At 34.5% G+C, this 24,608-nt stretch overlaps 1 protein-coding gene across 2 annotated transcripts in view; it reads right to left on the minus strand.

Moving 5' to 3' along the window:
- The window catches only part of TXNL1 (thioredoxin like 1), a 34,182-nt gene that overhangs the window by 4,388 nt on the left and 5,186 nt on the right, over positions 1–24,608 (minus strand). For both annotated transcript variants that reach the window (XM_081251868.1, XM_081251869.1), the window contains exons 2-7: positions 18,642–18,738; positions 16,543–16,716; positions 8,276–8,398; positions 6,524–6,593; positions 4,421–4,593; positions 1,925–2,029 (exon numbers count right to left, since the gene is read on the minus strand). In XM_081251868.1, the coding sequence (XP_081107994.1) occupies positions 1,925–2,029; positions 4,421–4,593; positions 6,524–6,593; positions 8,276–8,398; positions 16,543–16,716; positions 18,642–18,738 (742 nt within the window). The remainder of the gene's footprint in view (positions 1–1,924; positions 2,030–4,420; positions 4,594–6,523; positions 6,594–8,275; positions 8,399–16,542; positions 16,717–18,641; positions 18,739–24,608) is intronic.

Here is a 24,608-nt window from a genome sequence, read left to right on the forward strand (position 1 = left end):
TCTTCTCACAAAATTAGTTTTTGTTTTGAAATATATATATTTTAAAGTATTACTTGTGTTAACAATGATTTTATTTGTAAATAAATATTTTTTAAATTTCTCAGTTTTAACTTCTAAAATGGTAAATATTAGATAAATATTGGTCCTCAATAATCTTTAGTACTGCGAAGGGGTCCTGGGACCAAAAAGTTTTGAGAACTACTGTTCTGCAGTAATTTTCAATAAGGTAAAAAAGTACCTAAACATATAGCATTTTAAAACAAACAAAAATACTCTCAAACAAGAAAAGAAAAATACCTTTGCTCTCCTGAAGACAGTCCAAAAAAAGGTAGTTTGATAGTCAAAAAAGAGAGAAAATAGGCTAGAAGGGATGTGAGGGGGGATGTTAAGACAAAGAGGTGGAGGCATCCTTAGATGGACAATTATTAACGCACATTAGAAAAACTATAACTGAATGGCAGGCTGGCAAAAAGATGGACAAGATAGAGTAGGGGTTACCTAAAGGAAAAATGGAAATCAAGTAGCATAAGCTGAGGTGAGAAGCAGGAAACCAGAGCCGAATTAATGATACGAGGAAATAACAGGAATTAGAATAATAGATCTTAGGAGAGAACTGAGCTAAAAAGAAACTATGCAAGGCACGGTTAAAGCCAAATCCAATGGCATTTAATTCAAACAAGCAAAGTAGCAAAGCAGGCAGCCAAAACGACTCTGTTGCTCACAGTTTCCCAGTGCAGCATATTTCATATCATAAAAACGTAGATGTTTTAATCTCTGCTTCTTCTGACCTGTCATTATGTGCATGTCAAACATTTGACATGACAGATCTAATAACTGTTTCTAAACCTCCCAAAAGTTAACTATGCTGTGAGACAGAAAGATAGCAGTTGGAAAATGACATTAAAATATCTATTGTCGAGGTTATCAATTTTGCAAAAACAGCGTACAATTTTATAAGCTCATCCACCGTTATGAAATTTTATGAATTTTTCTGTTATTGGATTAAAATTAGATCTGCAGTGCCATCAAAAAGAATACGTGTTCCATGGCTCCAATTCCCCAAACAGGGCTCTAAGTTTTAAGCCAGGTGCCTCTTCCTCCAGGCATTGGCAGTGCTAGGGAAACTCTTCCTCTCTTATAATCACCCCAAGTTCTAGACTGCCCGCCAGATGCAGCCATCAGAAACACAGTAAAACCTACATCTCTGGTGCTGCTGCACATTTAGTCTGTGTACAGCAACTGGGCTCTGTACTGATAAGTACATCTATGATCTGTGGTTGTATATTTTAAGAGTCATCCTAAATGAACTGTTACCAATTAAAAGTAGTTCCAAGAATGAAAAAATGTTCTCTTTCCTAAAGGTCCCATGTAACTTATAAATTCTTTCACAAACTTTAGGACTATGTCCTCAAAAACAAAAAAATTCACTGAATACATACATATATGCCTGTTCACTGAATAGTTACTTGCTGAAATGTGTTCTTTCAGCACGAAGACATGGTTTGAAAGCATCTCAGTGTAGTAAAACTGAGTCCATTCTTTTTGATTAAAATTGCCATTTTAAATATGTTTTCATCAGAAACAATGATAATCAAAATCTTAATATAAGCAAGCAAAGTTCTTAAAAATTCATTAATAATGATTTAACTTACTACTATTTTTCATTATTCCTAACTACTTTCTATAACCAAACAATAATTTTTACCCCTCTTATTTGGATGCCATTCAGTAATAGACACTATATCAGTAGGACTTATTTTTATTAGAGATTTCGTTTAGTAAGAAATCTAAAAATGTGATTAGAAGAACCTACTGTTCTGTTTAACCTTATAAAATTTCATGACATATGATTTTGATAGCTTTAAAATTATTTCCTTAAAATTGTTATTTTTATTTCTCCTAGCTATCATTTAAACAAACTTACTCGTTTGAAGTCATTCATATTTGTTGCCTGGACTGGAGTCCCAATAAAAGTAAAATATGAAATTCTTGTTGTTTCTTCTTCACCTTGATTGGACTGAACAAATATCTACACACACACACACACACACACACACCAAAAAAGGAAAGAATTTTTACATTAATGATTACACTCCTTCTTTTATAAACATGCTTTAAATTTAATCAATTTCCTTAGGTTATTAATAAAAATACCTTCCATTCTTTGTAAGGATTAATCTGAATTACATTTAGACTAGTACTCCTATAGCATTATTAATTCTATTGTTTGCCCAGCTATTCTTACCTTCTCCAGGGATGTCATGGCAAGACACTCACATACACAAGTTCTTAATGATTTAGTGTGATGGTGTGGAAGGGTCATAGTTAAATTATTCACAGAGAATGTTGAAAGAGTATGAAGTTCATGATTACAATGGGCAGAGTGCTACTGAAACTTTACTAAAATTATAATTTTTCACTGAGGAAAATCTCTGCTGTTATATTCTTTCTGATAATCCTTCATTCATTCTATTTCCTACAATTTTAAAAGAAAAGAATAGTACTGGAAATAGGGTCCTAAAACTATACTGTGGCTTACATGTTTTTTTAAGCTTGGCTCTTTACCCTTTCTATTTAAAAACTCCCCTCAGCATGTTAGGAGACAGAAACTTTACTCATAGATCCTTTTTCAATATACTGGATTCTTAAAATTTGCTCTATTAAAAAAAATAATACTCTACATGCTGTCTACTTAAGATTATTGCCTCTCTTGAATTCAGCAACATACTTTTTTCATTCTCAGATGGCACTAAGCAATCAGTTTTTGTTGTTTGTACGGGAAACCACAGATTCATCTCAAACTGAGCTATTCAGTTAAAAACTCTAAGTCTATAATAAGTGGACTATTAAACTAGCTCTCTATTTATTTGCAATGCTTTGTTAATCTAAGCACAACAGTTTATATTTACTGCTTTTAAAATCCATCTACTTATTCTGATTACACTTCCTGATCAAAACTGTCATTTCAGGCTTCCCTGGTGGCGCAGTGGTTGAGAATCTGCCTGCCAATGCAGGGGACACGGGTTCGAGCCCTTATCTGGGAGGATCCCGCATGCCGCGGAGCAACTAGGCCCGTGAGCCACAACTACTAAGCCTGAGCGTCTGGAGCCTGTGCTCCGCAACAAGAGAGGCCCGCCACCGCGATGAAGAGTGGCCCCCGCTTGCTGCAACTAGAGAAAGCCCTCACGCAGAAACGAAGACCCAACACAGTCAAAAATAAATAAAATAAATAAATTTAAAAAAAAAACCTGTCATTTCAATTTCAATTTTATCACCAAAAAAAGTGACAGGCATGCTTTCTGTGTCTGGATTTAAGTCACTGACTAAAATTTTGATTTTGATAGGACACAGTGATAACTGTGAACCTATCACAAGATAACTATGTTCAATGATTCTCAAAGATAGAGGAGATTATATTAGGATCTCTGGGTTTAAAGGGCTTTTCCAATAAACAAATGCCTTCCTCCCATCACTAAATAAAGCAACAGGTGTTATTAATTGAATGTTACAAATATGAGTAAAGTCAAAAAATTTTTTCATAACCAGTGTTCCAGTATGATATAACCATTTTCTTTAATTTCATCTGGGTAAAATATTTCAACTACTGAAAACTCAACTTCATATAATCTTTCATCTTACCACTAAGTATATTCTGTGAAATTCCACTGAAAACCTCCTAAAATGAACACATGCTATGGCATTCTTCTAATTTACAAAAACCAGAATCCACTAACACAAAGAAATCACATTAGCTTGGCATGCCTTGTTCTCAAGTGACTCTGTGCTGGTTCCTACTCCTTTTTCTAGGTATTCCACTATTCTTTTATGACCCTCCTACGCCCTCCTCTGAAGGAACGGGCTAGGGTGGATGGGTGGTTTAGAAGCGTGTGTTGGGTTTTAATACTAGAATTCACAAAAGCAATTAATAACTGCTAAAAAGCTGCTGCTTTCTTAATGTAAATTAAGATAATATAAAACTATCTTTTAAAAGTCATTTTTACTGAGATCACGGCCACTACAATATTAAAAACTCTATATTCTAGAGAAGTAAATTGGACTTTACAAACGTATCATCACTCATCACCAGGTATGAAGGAAGCACAAATATCTTCTATTTAAGTATAAATCTTCTAGAATAAACTTATAACAAAAGTTGCCAAAGATATATACGTAATATATATATATATGTAAACTGACAAATCCACAAATTAAAAAAAAATCAATCTGTCTTTCCTCTTTAGGGCACACAGACGAATTAGAAAGAAGGAAATTTAATTAGCTCATTAGACATGTTTATGCATTTCAAACCAAGTGGACAATTATTACTTTTAAGGATCACTTGGAATCAGCTAGGATACTAAAGATGGCATGAACTGTCACCCACAACCCGTTAAATGTATCTGAATGAAATACCACTTACAGTTACACTGTTAACATTCTGAAACTTTACATAACGAAGTGGGACAATACCATCTTCTTTAATATCATCCTCTGTTAGTTCCAGAGCTTGAGTTGGCTCACTTCTTTCTGCCTCTTCAAAATCCATAGACCGGGGTAGATTGATAAAAATTTTTACATACTTAGGACCCTGACCTATAAAATGGTAAAATAAAATTAAATGCTAATGCCAAACATACAATACTTTGTTCCCTTTATCATTACATTCACACTATACAAACAGAAGGACATAAACACATATGCACATAACTACCTCTATCTTTAGAAATTTTAAGAAAGTCTGAGTATTTTCACAACCATACTTCCCCCCCGCCCAACAGACATTTACTGGTATATTCTTGGCCTGCTAAAGCTATACAAGGTACTAGGAATACTAGATGAAAACACATACATATATATGTACATGCATAACATATACACAGAGTTCTTGCCCTCAACTCTAAAAGACATACTATGATACATGTACAACTCTCAGTGAGGAGGTATAGGGGAGGTGGCAGTGGAGTCTGACAGCACATGCAGGCCGACAGAAAGTTCCATAAAAGAAATAACATTGACGTGGGTCTTGCAGTTGCCATCAGTTGGTACATTTTGTTATTTAGGAGGAAAGCACTATCAGTGACAACATTTAGCCAGAAGGAAATTAATTACACAAACTACCAAAATTCATCTTAGGGATTAGCATGTGCTCAGTGGTAAAATCATATTGATAGAATGTCTTAGTCCTTTTAACTTCAGACCAGTGTTTTGTGACTGATTAAGGAATCTTAAGATAGTCACACTGCTTAAATACTCATTTCCATAGCATTTGCTTTTATAAATACTTTGCATTCTCAGAATAAAGAAACAATTTTATTAGTGAAAAATCATTAATACACGAAAATTTAGAATAGCAAATGATAAGGGAATGCTTCCTGATAAGTGTACTATTTCTCCCAACCAACTAAAAAAACCAAAATCCTAGTCCCCACTCCCCACCCCATGCCCCCTCCCACGTCCGCCCCAACCAGCAAAAAACACTTCAGTAAGAAACAGAAAAAAGGGGGTGGGGGTGGGGTGAATAGAACAATTCTTTATTTAATGAAAAGAAAAATGCTAAGCCTGGACAATCATGTTTTCAGCAACATAATATGTATAAAGAAGATGAAACTGTAATTAGAGCACAAATAGGAAGATCCAGAGGCCTGTATTATCACCTATAACAGGAGGAATGTGAAATAATTCTCCCAGTTCTGATCCTGAAAAATAGCTACGTCAAACCTAGAATCTTTAGTTGGAAGAAAGGGCTCCCTCGTTTTCAGATTAAGAGGGAACTTAAATTCTAAAATAAAAAACTTTGGAAAAAGGGTAAACGTTTCTCTATTACTTTCAGTCCAATCATCTCACATTATTTGCCCACTGCTTTGTTGTAAGAACAATTCCACTCCTTCCCAAAATAAGAAATCTTTACCTCTATTTAATAAAAAGTTTTAACCTAAGTGTCCATCAACAGAATGGATAAAGAAGATGTAGTAAATATATATACAATGAGATCCTACTCAACCATAAAAAAGAATGAAATTTTGCCATCTGCAACAACATGGATGGACCTGGAGGGTATTATGCTAAGTGAAATAGGTCAGACAGAGAAAGACAAATGCTGTATGATATCACTTATATGTGGAATCTGAAAAATAAGACAAACTTGGGAATATAACAAAAAAGAAGCAGACTCACAGATAAAGAAAACAAATTCGTGGTTACCAGTGTGGAAGGGGGGAGGGGGGAGGAGCAAGATAGGGGTAAGAGATTAAGAGGTACAAACTTCTATGTATAAAATGAGTAAGCTACAAGGATATACTGTACAACACAGGGAGTACAGCCAATATTTTCGAATGACTATAAATGGAATAACCCTTAAAAACTGTGACTCACTATGTTGTACACTTAAGACTTACATAGGAGTATACATCAACTATACCTCAATTTAAAAAAAAAGAAAAGAAGAAAAAGCAAGGTTTTAAATATGTGCTAGCAGGTCTACAGAGCAGAAAGTTAGTTTAAAGAAAAGCTGCCCATTACTCACCATTATCCGGCCCTTGAAATTTCATTGAGTAAAGCTTAACAGGCTGATTGAATGCCACGGTAATAAGGAGCTGTGAAGAAAATAATAGTTTCGTTTTTAAAGAGCTGTTGAGCACCATAAATAACACAATAGCTAAGGAGATTTAAATAACTAAGAAGCAGACAAAATTTAATTCATCTAACAAAACCAATGTAATACAGAATATCAGTAAGTTGAAAGTAACTTGATTAGGTTGACATTTGAGAAATACATTAATGTATTATTCGTATAAAAAAATAACAACAAAATTTAATAGAATTAACTAAAATTATATGTAAGAACCTGAAGCCTTGTGACCTAAAACTGATAAGCAATCTGCTTTCCAAAAAAATCAAACAAAATCCCGAAATTAAAATTTAAACTATATATTTTAGCATATTAAGCTTATTATTTTCCAAAACAATTTATTTGTGGAAGCACCCACCCACGTCACTTGACAATTTGGAGACAATGCACACAGGCTACGTGGAGAGACTCGACCTCAAATGAACTCTATCTGATCCCAAACTCAAGAGAACAGGACTCACAGCTCTAACAGTAACCTCCAAACCTCCATCTAAAATTCATCTGACTAACTGAATCTGAAAAGCCAGGTAAGGGAACTGGAACACAAAACAATGCCGAAATGCCTATCTCTGATTCATTCACTCAATCTTCTTTCCAGCTAAAATTCTGTCTGATGTAGGTACCTATGCTTCTACCCCGGGAGGAAGATTTCCTTGGCAGGAAGATTTCCGGGAAGCTGTAGCCAGTCCTTCTGATACTCATCACCACATTATTTTCAGGGCACCATTTACAAGGAGCACAATGTGAATGATATTCTCAAAGCTATACAGTAAGGTAGCACTGGCTGGAGCAAAGAAAGATGGGATTTGGATTTATGATTTCAAATCACTGTGGTCTATTTGCTTAAGAAAATACTTATATTACTCCCTTTGGTTATGTAAGTACTTTTTATACTTGACCTGTAATTGTGTGTCAGAAAATAAGCATGACACACAGAGACCTGAACCACACGTGAAGAGGATTATGAGAGTAGAAAGCTAGAAGCAGATAGAGTCAGCAAGAATACGACACCTTCTTCCTGAAGTCACTGAAGAACAATTTAACTCTTTTAAGAAAGAGAAGCATGATCAGATTTATATTTTAGAGAAATAACTTTTGTGAACATGTAAAAGATGAACAGGAAATGGGGACAAAGCAGAGGCAATGGAATAGAAATTAAATTAAGAAAAATAACAGTCAAGATGAAGACGGAGATGGCTTGATAAAGGCAGTACTATACTACACTACTTCCTCTGGGACAATAATGCTGGGAATTACAGGGAAATACAACAGGTTTACATCTGGGAGTGAGGACTAGACATACAGGGAGCGCTCATCTAATTAGTTTCTATTTCTCAGGGACAAAGTCGTGTAGGAAGTATGAAGCCAAGTCAAGAATGAACAAAAGGACTTAAGAAAAGTGAAGGCTCAACTCAGCCTTCGGGGCAATCCAAGAGATCGGTGATTCTCTGTAGTGCAGCTGGCACAGAAGAACAAAGAAACGAGGGGGGTCTGCAGGGTCAAAGGACAGGGGTGAAGTTATAAAAAGGAAGAAAGAAGTGAGCATCCGGAGGAGAGAAACATGAAATCCTGAGATGGAAACCTGAACAAGAAACAAGAGCAGGCATAAATACTGATAATCCCTACAAGCCTTAAGCATTCGGTTACCTGTTCATCACAATCAGATTCCAAGAAGGTCATGTCTTTTCGTAAACAGTTGTCAAATCCATGCTCGTCACTTTCATTAAGACATTCACAGCCAGCTTTGTTAATAAAAGGCATTAAATCCATCTGAAAAACATTAAACCAAGACTTTAGGCAAAGCATTTGGATTTGGTATAAAAATCTTAATAAGAAATGTAAATATGTGATTCTTTTTTTTATTGTACAATATTATGTTTCCGGGGTACAACATAGTGATTAACAATTTTTAAAGGTTATATTCCATTTATAGTTACGATAAAATACTGACTATTCCCTGTGTTGTACAATACATCCTTGTATGTGATTCTATTTTTTTTACTGTACAATATTATGTTTCCAGGGTACAACACAGTGATTGACAATTTTTAAAGGTTATATTCCATTTATAGTTACTATAAGATACTGACTATTCCCTGTGCTGTACAATACATCCTTGTATGTGATTCTTTTTTTTTTAAACTTTTTATTTTATATTGGAGTGACTCTCTCTTGATTAAGCAATTTTAAAGAAAACTTCTATCTCATTTAAAATAGTTACTAAAACTTTTATAATAACCCTTTCATTTGAACTTCTAACTGACATCTACCACTAATAATTAAAGCCAAATTTAGGCTTAGCCCACTTAATAAGAATCCAAAACCAAGTCTTTAACACAAAGATTATTAAATGTTGACTTATACGTTTTTTAATAACAGTGTTTTGCAGTGGAAAATATGCAAATTAAAATATCTACAAAATATCCAAAGAAAGCCTACCTCCCTCTTCTAGTAATCATGCACTCTTTAAACCTATATCCGTGAAGAGTTTAAAGATGAATAGCAAATAACTATTTAAAAAATTTTTATCATGGAAAATTCCAAACATACACAAATAGACTAATACAGTGAACCTCAGGTATCCACCTCCCAGCTACAATAATCATCAACTCATGCCCACTCTTATCTCACCTTTACCCTGTAACCATTCCCAACCTTTCTCCCAATTATTTTCAAGTAAATTTTTTTTTCATTTCATTCATGAACATTTCAGTGTGTTCACAAGAGATAAGTACTCAAAAATAAATCCTCAATATCATTATCACAACTAAAACAATGAATATTTTAATATCATCAATATCAATGTTCAAATTTCTTCAACTGTCTCATAAATGTTTTACAGTTGAAATTACTTAGTCTCAGAATAAGAATCCAAGAAAAGTACAAATACCGTATTTGGCTAATGTCTCTTAAATCTCTTTTAATCTATAGTCATTTAGCCTATAGATTTCTTATATTCCGGATTTTGCTGAGTGCTTCCCTGTGGTGTCATTTAACACTTTCCTGTATACGTTTTGGCTAATACTTTCAACACAACGCCACAGAGTTGCAGTGACAGTGGTCATCCCTGTCTTGTTTCTGACTTCAGTGGGAATGACTCCAGTACTTCCCCATTAAAATTTTATTGAACACTTTAGGAATAAATAGATATTGCATTCTGTCAAATGCTTTTTCCCCATATTAGGAAATCATGATTTTTCTCCTCTAGATTGCTGAATTTTGTTTACTAATATTTTATTTAAGATTTGTACACCAATATTCCTAACTGGAACTGGTTGGTAGCTTTCTTTTTTGCTGCAAACTTTGTCAGATTCTGGGATCAATGTCATAATTAACTTCAAAAAGAAAATTTTAAGTTTTCTCTCTTTTTATACGGTCTTGTGTGGTTGCAGTTAACACCATACTACCTGATCTTTAAAGATCTGGTAGAATTTCCCTGTGAAGTCATCTTCGTATTTATGGAAGAGCTCTTTTACTATTTTCTCTACTTCCTCAATGGTGATTGGTCTATTTAGGAGTTCTGCTTCTAGTGGAGTTGATTTTGAAACTATTTTTCTAGAAAAGTTTCCATTTCATCTACTAAACAAAAACTGTTTTTAAAGTTTACCAAGTAATTTTAAAAAAATAAAAAAATAAAAAATAAAGATTACCAAGTATTCTAAATTATCAGTTACATGTTCACCATTCTATCAGTCTTTATTACGAATACTAATACACATACTAATACATGTGTATATAGTTCTGAAAGACTAAAGAAAACTTTACATTTCAAGTAATTATCAATATGGTAATAATCCATTAGAATAGACCCTTAATTATTCATAGACTAGCCTAAATGCTTCCAAAGCCAAAATATTCTTTTCTATTATATCAAATGTTACATTGCATCAGATGTTAAATGTATTACTCAGGGTAACATAATGTAGCCAATTCAAAAAGGGAGGTAGGAAGAAAAGGAGAACTGCACAGCTAAGTTCTACTACTACAGAATTATTCTGAACTTCTTGAACATTTGCCTTGAAAATGTGACAAAATCTTTCAAACATTTGTCTACCATCCTACCGAGATGGCTCTTCCATACTATATGCAGGATCAAGACCCCAGGCTTGAAGACAACATTGCAGTCATACTTCCAATACCTTAATGATGAAAATAAACTAAATAAGTAAATAATTTAAAATGGCTTTTTAATTTATCATGAGTCACACAAAACAAGTATCATATTCGAACAGCTGCATTAAAGTGCTCTGTTATACAACACTGTCTGGGACAAACTGGCATAATATTGTATACTTGACATAACTGCAAATTGACATATTTGGAAAATATGTAATTGGACATAAGTATCACTACTTATGCAATCAACTTGCCAATAATGAGGAAAGAATAATGAGAAAACAATCAGACAAATCCAGACTGTGCGACACTGTGTAAGACAAATGGTCCAGACCTGCACTGTACAATGAGATAGCCATTAGCCACATGTGTAAATATAAAACTAAATCCATTAAAAATAGATAAAACTAAAAATTCAGTTCCTCAGTTGCCCTAGTCACATAAAAATTGCCACATGTGCCTAGTGGCTACTACAGTAGACTGGTGTGGCTTTAAACTTTAAAAAAAGGCAGTCATGGGACTTCCCTGGAGGTCCAGTGGTTGGGACTCTGCGCTTCCAATACAGGGGGCTCAGGTTCGATCCCTGGTCAGGGAACGAGGATCCCACATGCCGCGTGGCACAGCCAAATTAAAAGGCAGTCATGAAAGAAAAAAAGCAGAGAGAAGTTTCTAGACTAAAGAACACTAAAGAGATTGACAACTTAAATGCAACGCATGACCCTTGATTTGATCCAAGATTGGGGAAAAACAGCTATAAAGTATATTTTGGAGATATATTAAGGAAATTTGAATACAGGCTGTACATTAGGGATAGATATCGTATCAATGTTAAATTTCTTAGAAGTGATAATGGTATCATGGCTATATAAGAGAATGTCCTTGTTCTTAGGAGCTCCATGCTGAAATATTTACAGATGAACCATCTGGATGTCTATAACTTACTCTGTAAATGATGCTGCAAAATATAAAAGTAGATGAATACATATCAAGATAGAACAAAAACAGGGAAATATTCACAACTGATGAACACAGGTGAATGACATGCATGTTTATAACACTACTCTGTCAACTAGATTTTTTTGTTTGTTTGCTTGAACAGATTTCACCTTTGGGGGTAGGAGGTGAGTGGAATGCAACATGAGACACACAGGAAGTTAGAAAAAACTTTCCATGCTTCAAGTTTTTGGTTAAAGAAAGATCTGTCCTACCTACTACATAAATTAGGGACATTTAATGTTTATTTTGATGAATGTGACACATTTGTAGACCAAAACCTACAGTTCAGAGGTTGGAACACTGAAATACACTAATAAGCCTCAAGGTTTAGAACACATGCCAATACAAGTTCGATTCCAGAGTGCCTAGCCTGCAAACTTCTAGAGAGGAAGACTTGATATTTATAGCCCCCTCATGCGATTTGAAGCCATACTATGTACTCTTACAAAATATGGGATTGTAAAGCAATTATACTCCAATAAAGATATTTTTAAAAAAATAAATTATGGGATAGGAGGGGTGGGAGGGAGACGCAAGAGGGAGGAGATATGGGGATATATGTATATGTATAGCTGATTCACTTTGTTATAAAGCAGAAACTAACATACCATTGTAAAGCAATTATACTCTAGTAAAGGTGTTAAAAAATAAAATAAAATAAAATTTTAAAAACAATAAATTAAAAAAAAAAAAGAAAACACGGGAGAGAAAAAACAGAATGTTTAAAACTTTCCCAACTTCTAAAGAGATACTTGGGGCAGGGACTTTTTTTTTCTTTCTGGCTGCGTTGGGTCTTTGTTGTGGCATGTGGGATATTTTTTGTTGTTGTGGCACGTGGGCTTCTCTCTAGTTGTGGTGCTCGGGCTCCAGAGCACACAGGCTCTCTGGTTGAGGCACATGGGCTCAGCAGTTGTGGCGCTCAGGCTTAGCTGCCCCGCAGCATGTGGGGTCTCAGTTCCCAACCAGATACTGAGCCCGCATCCCCTGCATTGGAAGGTGGATTCTTTACCACTGGACCACCAGGGAAGTCCCAGGGCAGGGAATTTATAGCACTAAATGTCTATATTAGGCAAGAAGAAAGGTCTCAAATTCAACCTTAAGAAACTAGAAAGAGAAGAGCAAATTAAACCCAAAGTAAACAGAGAAAAGAAAATAATAAACATCAAAACAATGAAATGAAAAACAGAAAAACGATAGAGAAACTCAATGAAATCAAAAGCTGGTTCTCTGACAAGATCAGTGAGTTAAGAAACATCTAGCCAGAGTGGTCAAGACAAAAAAATCCCAATATTAGGAGAGGTGACGGTACTACAGTTTCTTTAGATATTAAAAAAATGAGAGAATATATTATGAACAATTTTTTGCACAGAAGTTCAACAACACAAATGAAATGGACAAATCCCTTGAAAGACACAAACCACCAAAGCTCACTCAAGAAGAAATAGATAACTGGATTGTTTACCTATTTTTAAAAATTAAATTTGTAGTTAAAAATCTTCCCACAAAGAAAACTCCAGGTACAGCTGGCTTTACTATTAAATTCTAACAAATATTATAGGAAGAAACAGTACCCATTCTACACAAACTCTTTCAGAAAATTGAAGAGGAGAGAATATTTACTAATTTAATGACACCAGCATTACCCTCATACCAAAACATACAAGAAAGGAAACTACAGACCAATGTCCCTCATATATATAGAGGCAAATATTTTAAACAAAATTTTAGCAAACGTAATTCAACAATATATTAAAAGGATAATGCATCATAGTCAAGAGTGGCTAGAGTATGCTAGGTTATGGTACGCTGGTTTAACATGCAGAAGTCACTCAATGTAATTCACCATGTTAAGAAACAAAATGTTGAAACATGATCATCTCAATGGACACAGAAAAAAATATTTTCAAGAGTCTAATATCCATTTCTGATTTTAAAAAATCCTCAACAAATTAGGAATAGAAGAGAATTTCTTCAACCTGATAAAAGGCATATATGAAAAACTTCTAGCTAATATCATACTTAATAGTGAAAGACTGCATGCTTTCCCCCTAAGATAAGGAACGAGTCAAGGATGTCTGCTTTCAACACTACTGTGGAATAAGTCACTACAGTAAGATAAGAGAAATAAATAAAAGACATCAGGATTGGAAAAAAAAATTTTTCCAAACTTCAATAAACATATTAAAAACTCAAAGTCATGATGTTTACAAAAACACTGTATTACTTCTGATTTTTGATTCTTAACCTTTTGAGTATCATACCCCACATCTTTAATATCTCAAACCCCCCTAAGAGAGATATTTCTTTCTTTCACTCTGGCTCCAGTCAAATCAGGAGTTTCAAAACTATAGGATGTGTGAAATCAATAATTATATAGCCTTTTAGCATTAAAACGTAATGAGAGAAAGTCTTTATTCTAAGAAACCTAAAATTTTATTTTAAAATTGTCAATACATTTTTGTAATACTTATATATAAATCTACTTTAAGATACAGGTTTTCATTCAGTTTCCATTTGTGTTGTGAAAACAATGCCGTTCTTGGGAACACATTACCAGTTTTAAATATTTAATAACCCTATAAGACCTATAGTTCAAAACTTTTTAAGTCTTCATTGACACCTGATGTGAAAAAATGAAAATGTTTTTAACAGCTTTTTACTTTGTATTCATAACATCTGGATGAAATTAAATGTCTTATTTCCTAAAACTTCATTTTTCCCTTATTTCCTACCCAAAACCCTGATATCACACTTAGCTGATGTAAAGAAGTATCGCTGCAGCTGAGCAGCCAAGACTGTTGTGCCCATAAGACTTTTTCAGGCACAAAATCCTTGCTAATCAAGGAAAAAAATACAAAGAAGTAAACACAACTGTTTACAAGTCAAATGATTTCCAAAATTTTCCAAAAGGTGTCATAACCCTGACTTACACATGTTCATACTTCCTAACTGAATACTACCATTTCAAATTATCATATAACAGTTCTATTTTAAATAAATATTAATTATTAAGTCCTTAACTTAATTAATGCCACTACCACATGTTAAAGACACTTTCTGAAGACACAACTCCCCCTCCACCCATACACACAAAAAGAATCTCTCATATATACCTGACTACAGGTTCTCCTTATTCAACATGAATTTAAGGGCCTTACATAATGACTGGTAGCTCCATGGCAGGCCTGTTTTAATGTACCTGGTGGACTTCCCTGGTGGTCCAATAGTTAAGAATCCTCCTTCCAATGCAGGGGACACAGGTTTGATCCCTGGTCAGGGAACTAAGATCCCACATGCCGTGGGGCAACTAAGCCTGCACACCACAACTACTGAGCCCGCAAGCTCTAGAGCCCGTGCACAACTAGAGAACTCACGTGCTGCAACTACTGAGCCTGAGCACTCTGGAGCCTGCCCACCACAGCTAGAGCCCACATGCTGCAACTTCTGAGCCCACACATTCTAGAGCCCACGTGCCACAACTAGAGAGAAGTCCTCACACCACAACGAAGAGACCGTGCACTGCGACGAAAGATTCCGCATGCCGCAACTAAGACCCGACGCAGCCAAATAAATAAATAAAATTTTTAATGTACTTGGTATACATGCTTTCATATACTAGCTTTAACTCGAGGTAACACTTTTTTTTTTAAAAAAAGTCATTTTTAATCTGCTAACACAATAACTTTATAACAAGCAAAATTTAAAAATATATATACAAATATTATTTTGGTATGCAGGTTTTACCGATTTGCATAAACAAGTCAGCTACCAGGAAGTGCTACTTCTGAATTTTACTTCCTTCCTGAATAGCTCTCATGATAGACACAAATTATGACTATTCATATTATATATTTTCAAAAACTTTGACGTTCTTAAGTCTTCAAGTTATTATTTAGAATAATAACTCTTAAAACTTCGAAAAACATATCCAATACTAAAGTCACATTTGGTTCTTAAACAAAATCAATAACTAGGGTTTTTAAATACATACATTTAAAAAGAAAAAGAAAACTTTAGAAACCAGCAGAAAAGGGAGTTCAGTATGTAATGGTCATACACTAAAATTTACATGTCATTTTACACAATTGTCAAAGAGTGAAAATTTTTTTCACTTTGGGAGGGGAAAAAAGTAAAAACCAAATGTTTAAAAATGGCTATTGGGACTTCCCTGGTGGCACAGTGGTTAAGAATCTGCCTGCCAATGCAGGGGACATGGGTTCGAGCCCTGGTCCGGGAAGATCCCACATGCCGCGGAGCAACTAAGCCCGTGCGCCACAACTCCTGAGCCTGTGCTCTAGAGCCTGTGAGCCACAACTACTGAGTCCACATGCCACAACTACTGAAGCCCGCGTTCCTGGAGTCCCTTCTCCGCAACAAGAGAAGTCACTGCAATGAGAAGCCCGTGCACCACAACGAAGAGGAGACCCCGCTCGTCGCAACTAGAGAAAGCCTGCGCAGCAACGAAGACCCAACGCAGCCAAAAATAAAATAAAATAAAAATAAATAAATAAATAATTTTTAAAATGGCTATTAAAATAGTTCAGAAAGCACATTAAAAAAACAAGTGGCAAAGAAAATAAGGAGGAGAAACTTTGGAAAAATAGTTTATGATGGGGGCTTAAGGTTATAATACACACAACATAGACAAAATCCAATAGTCAGCTACTAAATTTACTTTTAAAGTTCTTAACTGAAAGTATTCTTAACTAGCAAAAGACAAAACATGAAAACAGTGAACTTCACTTCAACCAAATAATGACAAATGCAGGATATATCATGACGTCACTTTTAATTCTACGTACATAGCCTTTTGGAATATCTGTGTCCTCGCTGCTTCCAGGGTCGTTTTCCAAGTGCTGCTTGATCTTTTCCTCTAGTCCCACAGCATCTGCTCCTTGATACTGATCAATTCTCACTTTGTTTCGAAAAAACAGAAATGTTGGTGTTGCTGATATATTGTTGGTGGCAGCTGTTCCCTAGAATTGTCAAGTTAGAGAGCATTATGAATTAAAACTACTCTTAAACCACTCTGAATATTCACTCTGCATCTCTATGGAAGTTAAATATCACAAGCATGAACTAAAAACATGTAATATAACTTACTCCTAATTGTTACTTAAGAAAAAACAGGACTATTCTGAAGGGGCACAACTATATTACCCTTATGTCCGCAATGAAGAATAGCCCTGCATTTTTGTTTTAGTGTTAAGTGCTTCATCCAATAGAACAATCGGCTTCTAACACAGAAATTGCACTTTCCAACACCAGACAGTTCTCTCATAAGGACAGACTGTTTCAAATGGAGAATCCCAGAAGGGTACTGAGATATGTCAACACAAACCACTGCTACTAGGAAAAAGTACACATCTGAAAAAACAGTAGCCCATCTGTCCGTGAAAAGGAGGTAACACCCTTTGCACTGCAATCCTCATCTAGTTCTACTCTTAAAGAAATGACTTCTGGTTTTCCATCAAAAACACCGCAACGGGTATCTTTTTAAATTCTGCTCCAACTCCACGAGATCATAAGACTAGCTACCGAAAGAAAATTAATTAGTCACTGATTCATTAAACTCATTAAACATGAGAAGTGTAAAGAAAATAGTAAAATAAGTATGTCACCTTGCATATTCAAACACTAGGAAGAGGTACCACTATATTGTTTTTTTAAAAAAAGCATAAAGTTTACAGAGATGTCTTTTCTAAGCCTCATAAAAAAAAAAAGATTGACCTTTTAGAACAGTGCTGTCCAAAAGAAATACAAGATACAAAAGTGAGCTACACATGTAATTTTAAATTTTCTAGTATCCACAAGAAAAAAGTAAAGAGAAACAATTGAAATCCATTTAAATAATTTATCTTAGTAAATCCAAATATGCAATTCAACATATAGTCAATGTAAAAAGTTAATGACATACTTTACGTATTTTCTTTCATACTAAGCCTTCAAAATCCTACATGTATTTTATAGCACATCTCAATTTGGACTTGCCAGACTTCAAGTACTCAGTACCCAACCACATGTAGTTACTGTACAGGGCCACACAGCTCCAGAAGACAGCACTTCAGGATCAGAGACAGTGAATACTTAAAATAAGGCCAGGGCTGCTGTCCAGAAGTATGTGATATAAATACTAAACAATAAACATATAACATAGAGTTTGCACCAAATCCCCAAAATACTTATCTGCAAGCTATATAACATTCTAAGATTTTTTTCCAACCCAGAAATGTATCAAAGACAAAAGCTTCACTGGGAAAAAAAAAAAAGTTATAGAGCTGTTATTTAGTCAAAAGGCTACATTTTTAGTCTTGGAAGAAGCCTTCGAAAATTTTTTTTCTCTAACAACTCCTCCATACTTCTACATACGCAAATGCAAAACTGTCACATAGCCATGCTGACTAAGTAACCAGGGCAATCTACCTACAACACTGTGGCTCAATGAACAGTAACCAACATTTTTAAACTTTCTGCTGAGTATGCAGCTTTGGAACTAGGGTTATAAACTGATCAATTCAAAACAAACTATATCCAAGAATTCTCTGCCACGGCTTTCTAATCAACCAATGTGTCTGTAGTATAAGATATAATTTTAGATTTACAAAAAAATAAAGAAATGTAAAACACAGAACTGCCAGGTGACCTATTAAGTTTAACAACATAATATTAGTTTTGTACCAGAAAAATATTATTAGCAAACTCAGAAGCAGTTAATATTGGACTACCCCTCTTAACTAATGCAGCCATAACAACATTTGTAATAATGACATTAACATAATATTATCCTACCTTCAAAAAAATAAGTACTTAGTGCATAAAGAGATAAAGGATGAAATTAATGTTGAATTTCAAATCAATTTGTAAATAAAAAGACATTTTTTCAAGGACTCTTTTGCCTTACCTGACACTGATGTACATCTACTTCCAAGAATACTGCTTGTGGATACTTATTACTCATAGAACTGAATGCTGGGGCAATCCTTAAACACGGTCCACACCTGTGTGAAAAGTAAGAGATGCTCGGTAAAATAACACCAAAGACTGTACTAATTTATACTCTAAAGATCTTGTCAATTAAAACATAGAATTAAAAACATTCTGATCAACCTGTCTTTAGACTTTCTCGTCTTTTCCACTGTACTATTTAGATACACTTGCATCAGTACCACACTGTCTTAATGACTACAGATTTATATTAAGTCTTTAAGTCTAACAGTGTTGTCTTCCAGCTTTCTTCTCACTGAAAGAAATTAAAGATCTAAATAAATGGAGGAATATACTATACCTATGAATTGGAAAACTCAACATTGTCAAGATGTCAAGTCTCCTCAATTTGATCTTTAAAGTCAATGTAAAATTCCAAGGTTTGCTTGGAAAAATTAACAAATTTAAATTCTAAAATTTATAGGGAAATAAAGATCAAGGATAGCCCAAGCATTTCGGGGTTCAAAGTTGAAGAATTTACATTACTAAATATTAATAACTAACAAAAAGCTTTATAAAATTAAGAGTATAAAGGATAAACAAACTCACCAATTTTAAAAGAAAAGGGTCCAAAAACAGACCCCTCCCATACACAGTAACCGAACTTCTGAAAAAGTTGACACAGCAGTACAGTGGGGAAAGGATGGTCTTTTCAATAAACAGTGCTGAGTCAATATGGATATCCACATGGGGGGAAAAAAATGAATCTTTACCCCTAACTCACACTGTACACAAAAACCAATTCCAGATGGATTATAGATCTAAATGGGAAAGGTAAAACAACAGTTTTAGGAAAAAAATACAGAGGATACTTTCAAAACCTTGGAGTAAGCAAAGATTTATTTCTTAAAACACAAAAAGCACTAAAGAAAAAAGGGAATAATTGATATGTTGGGATATACTTGATAAGCTGGAAAATATTAAGGTTAAGACCTTTTGTTCATCAAGATACCATTTAGAGAGTGAAAAGACAAACCACAGACTAGTAAAAAATATCTGTAAAACATATCAAACGTAGGACTTATACCTCTAATACGTAAAAAAGCCCCTACAAATCAATAAGAAGACTGATATCCAAAAGAAAAAAGGGTACTCTCAAACTGGACAAATGAGGTTATCCAAACAGTCCATAAAGAGAAAAAGACTTCCTCGGTCACTATGGAAACCAGGGAAATGCAAATTTGGAGACACAAGAGAGAGGAGATATGGGGATATATGTATAACAGATTCACATTGTTATAAAGCAGAAACTAACACATCATTGTAAAGCAATGATACTCCAATAAAGATGTTAAAAAAATTTTTTTAATTAAAAAAAAATAAAACTACTCCCACCAAAACAGCTAAAACAATAGATAAGGAAGTACTGTCAAGAACTTGGAGCAACTGACCTGTTAGTGACAGTGCAAATTGGTATAACCGCTTCAGGGGGTAAGAAAAGAAACTGGCAGTATCTGCTAATGCAAGATTTATGCCTACTTATGACCACTTCTAGGGTATATAAAACAGAAATGTCTGTATATGTTTGCCTTAGGGTTTTTGAAAAAATATTGGTAGTAGCAATATTTCTAACGGCCAAAAACTGGATACCACCTAAGTTCCTTTCAACAACAGAATAAGTAAACTAACTGTAGTTATTCACATACTGGAACAGTATACAACAATGAAAATGACTGATGTATAAAACCTCATGCCAAAATACGGATGAATCTCACAAATAACACTGAGAAGAGAAGTACACTATATGATTCCATTTATGTACAGTTCAAATACAGCCAAAACAAATCAATGGTATTATAAATCAGGACAATGGTTACTTTTGTGAGAGTTAGTGACAGGATAAGGGCATGAGAGAGATTTCAACAGGCTTAGAAATGTTCTATTTGTCCAGAAGCTGATTAAACGTGCATGTATATTCAGTTTGTGCAAACTCTTTAAACTATACATTTATAATTGTATACTGTGTATAGCTCAATAAAAGTTCCCCAAAATGAGAAAAACCTTGGCTTTAGCAGATACGAACACAAGGAAAAGCAAACTCTAAAATACAAGATTTTCAAATTCAAGCTATGATTCCCTCTCCATTCTTAACATTTTAATCAGCATTTTCACCTTTTGCCATCCTTAAGATTCATACCAAAAAGTTAAGAAAGTAACTCTTAATTTCTTAAATATTAAACTTGATGCTTCTGAAAGTAAATTTTTGGATCTAACAATGCTGAAATAGGCCCGGAGACTAAATTTTAAAGGAACAGACATTTACAGTCGACAAAACCTATGTTTAGTTTAGCAAAATACTTCTGGTTATTAGTAAGTCTTAAACACTATGGATAGGAGTACAAATTGGTAGATCCTTTTTGAAGGCCATTTGGTCATTATCTACCAATTTTAAATGAACACAACCCAAGATTCAACAATCTCACTTCTAAATGTCAATCTTACCTTAACACTTACTCAATTTCACAATAATATGTATAAGGAAGTTCAATGCAATGTTTGAAATAGTTAAAAAAAAAAAAATCTAGGGGGCTTCCCTGGTGGCGCAGTGGTTGAGAGTCCGCCTGCCGATGCAGGGGACACGGGTTCGTGCCCCAGTCCGGGAAGATCCCACATGCCGTGGAGCGGCTGGGCCCGTGAGCCATGGCCGCTGAGCCTGCACGTCCGGAGCCTGTGCTCCGCAACGGGAGAGGCCACAACAGTGAGAGGCCCGTGTACCGCAAAAAAAAAAAAAAAAAAAAAAGCAGTAAAATGTGTTAAAAAAAAATCTAAATGGCAATCAATAGAAAACAATTTTTTAAAGTTATAACATATAAAATAAGTTACAAGGATATATTGTACAACACAGGGAATATAGCCAATATTTTATAATAACTATAAATGAAGTGTAACCTTTAAAAATTGTGCATCACTATACTGTACACTTTTAACTTATATAATACTGTACATCAACTATACTTCAATTAAAAAAAATTATGACACATTCACACCAAAGGATAAAGATAATTTATACAGTTTAAAAGAAAACTAAGTCTCATGATAAAATATTTTCTATGACCACGTTAAAAATATGTATTTATATATGTATTTATATGTTATATATGTACATAAATATATATTGAAAAGTTAGGTGGGTCACACAATAAACAATTACTTCTGTAAAGTGGGACTGGAAAAGGAAGAGAGTTTAGGGGAGACTTTTAAAACTACCTATACTTCTGTATCCTTTGCTTTTATATGATAAACAGGTATTTTCATAAAATATTAAATTGCCAATAGAGAATTGAATGTTAACTGCATTTAAACAGTAGTCACGGATGAAGCGCAGGTATCATGCTGTACCACAAAATATACCTGGTGTACACACAGTATCAGGTTTTCTCATTCCCGAAAAACCTTCTTTCTGCAAAAGCGTGCCCTCGAAAATAAGAAGGCTTATGGAAAAATAAGATTGAGGTAAACCATTTAAACCCATGCAACTTTGTAAAAACATTCCTAGGAAAAATAGTAACTAGTATTCAGGAAATACCTGGACAGACAGGCAGGTGGCTCAGACCTAGAGGCTACACCTCAGAGGATATTTAAAATGTACAAAAACAAGCGAGTGGAAGTGCCCGCTTACAGGTGCTGGGAGTATCCAGATGGAAGGGGAGCTCTGAGCCAACAGGGCTGCCATCCAGGTAGGGACAGGAGGAAGCAAGCGCAACATGAGAATGACCCCCGCTGGGGACCAGGAGCTGGCTGCAGGAGCTCAGGTGTAGTTTTATTAATTTTGACTTTCTTAAAAGGAACCTGCAAGGGAGCCTGCCTCTGTGGCTGAGGGCTTTTCTCCTTCCTGCTACAGGTTCTATTTCTATTCCTGCTCTTCACTACCTAAGAAAAATAGAATATGAACCAACCTCACCTCCGCACTGTACTGACATAATCACTCTACTCATCAATCAAGTATGAGCTACCTGGAGTTAAAGAAACTCTTCTTGAAGCTAAAGAGACTGTACTAAAATAATGGCTACCTTGAACATAAGTGTTCCCTTTCAAAATTTAACCTTATCTAGATCCTTTGTTTAATTTTAGTTAGCCATAATAGGTTGGAACTTTAGTCAAAAATCAAAATAAATCATAGAACACAGAAGCACAGATATATACAGCAGCATACTTTCACATTATAATCACTCAAATGAACTGATTTGTTATTTTAAGTAAGATGTTTTCCTCGCTTACCCCTAGCATTTAAAAGTAAACTTAAATTTCCATTTTTAGCTGAGCTCATGAACAAATCATTTGACTTCTCTGTATAAAATGAGAAGGGACTAGATTCTTTAATGATCTTTCCTATCTCTAAAACATTTTTCTGCAAGTATGCCTAAATTTCAGGATTGTACTTTTTCCTCTTGCACAGCCCTTGATTTGCAGTCTTTAGATAGTACATAACCTCAGGACCTTTGAACTTGTTGTAAAAGAGACCAGACCATCTAGTCCAGAGGCTTAAATAAGAAAGGAAGAAAGAAAGAAAAAAAGAGTTCTTTTTCCACCCTGAACTTCTTTTTGATGGAAAGCTGATCTGTTAGATCCAGTATGTAAGAAAGATTCTGACTTATGCTTTGAGAAAAACCTCAGCAGACAACCCTCTAGCTTTCTGCAAAACGTAAAGAACCAAACCCACAAAACTGAAACTTTAAAACTGACCTAACCTAACACAATTATTCAATCAATGAGAAGTGAAGAAAAGTTGAACGACTTGATCAAGGTCAGACATTCTAGTTAATGGCAAGACCACAACTAGAACAGTTAACTCCTAAAGCCAATCCAAGATCAGCTTTCTTTGAAAGCACCACGTTAGGTTCTTAGTAAGATTTGTGTTTACAGTTTTTCACAGTCTGTTGAATTAGATATTATTTATTGATGAAACCTAAATACTTAAAGGCTTTATATCAAACTAAAGATGTTAAAAAACCTAGCTGGGACAGAGAAAATGGAAGGAAATTGTTAATAAGCATGTCATTTTCAGTTATGAAATCTATTTTTGACTTTTTAAGTTATAGAAAACTCACTATGAAAAAAATTCTTCATTCCTGTCTTCTGATACAAGCACCTGGTACCACACAGCTACCATGGAAATATTCCGTAAAAATTACTTTTAAGAAAAACTCTGCAGGATAAACAACAAGGTCCTACTGTATAGCACAGGGAACCATATTCAATACCCTGTGATAAACCATAATGGAAAAGAATATGAAAAAGAATGTATATTTATGTATAACTGAATCACTTTGCTGTAGAGTGGAAATTAACAACATTGTAAATCAACTATACTTCAATAAAATAAATTAAAACAAAAAATGTGTGTTTACTGTCATAATATAAATAGATTTTATTTCAAGAACTTGCTATTCCTTCCTATTTGCTAAAGTAGTCAGTGCTCCACCATGAGCAGTAATATGTGTAAACACATTCAGCTGGTGTGGGTGTGGAAAATGTATGTGCTTTTTGAAGACATATTTTAAAAGTTTATTTTTCTGCGGGGCATAACTTTAAAACAGGTTATTTCTAGATGTCTTATATTTACTAATGGACAGGCATAACCATAACTGGTCCTATTAGTAACACAAAATAGCTAACGTTCATTAAGCATTTATTATATGTTAGGTAACTTATAAAACGTTTAAATTCATTTAAGCTTTACCATTCCTCATTTCAAAGACAAGAACAATGAAGTACAGTGCTGAAATTTGATCACAAAGCCCAACTCTTAACTGCTATTTCAAAACCCCCAAAACAGTGGCCTACACTGTGCTTTTTTTTTTTTTGGTTGTTATTTCTAAATTAACTGCCAAGATTAAAACCATTTATATGCTCTTGAAAGGAATCCAGACAGATTACATACTAT

This window comes from Mesoplodon bidens, assembly GCF_964165515.1.
Source record: "Mesoplodon bidens genome assembly, chromosome: 13".
Classification (NCBI taxonomy): Eukaryota; Metazoa; Chordata; class Mammalia; order Artiodactyla; family Ziphiidae; genus Mesoplodon; species Mesoplodon bidens.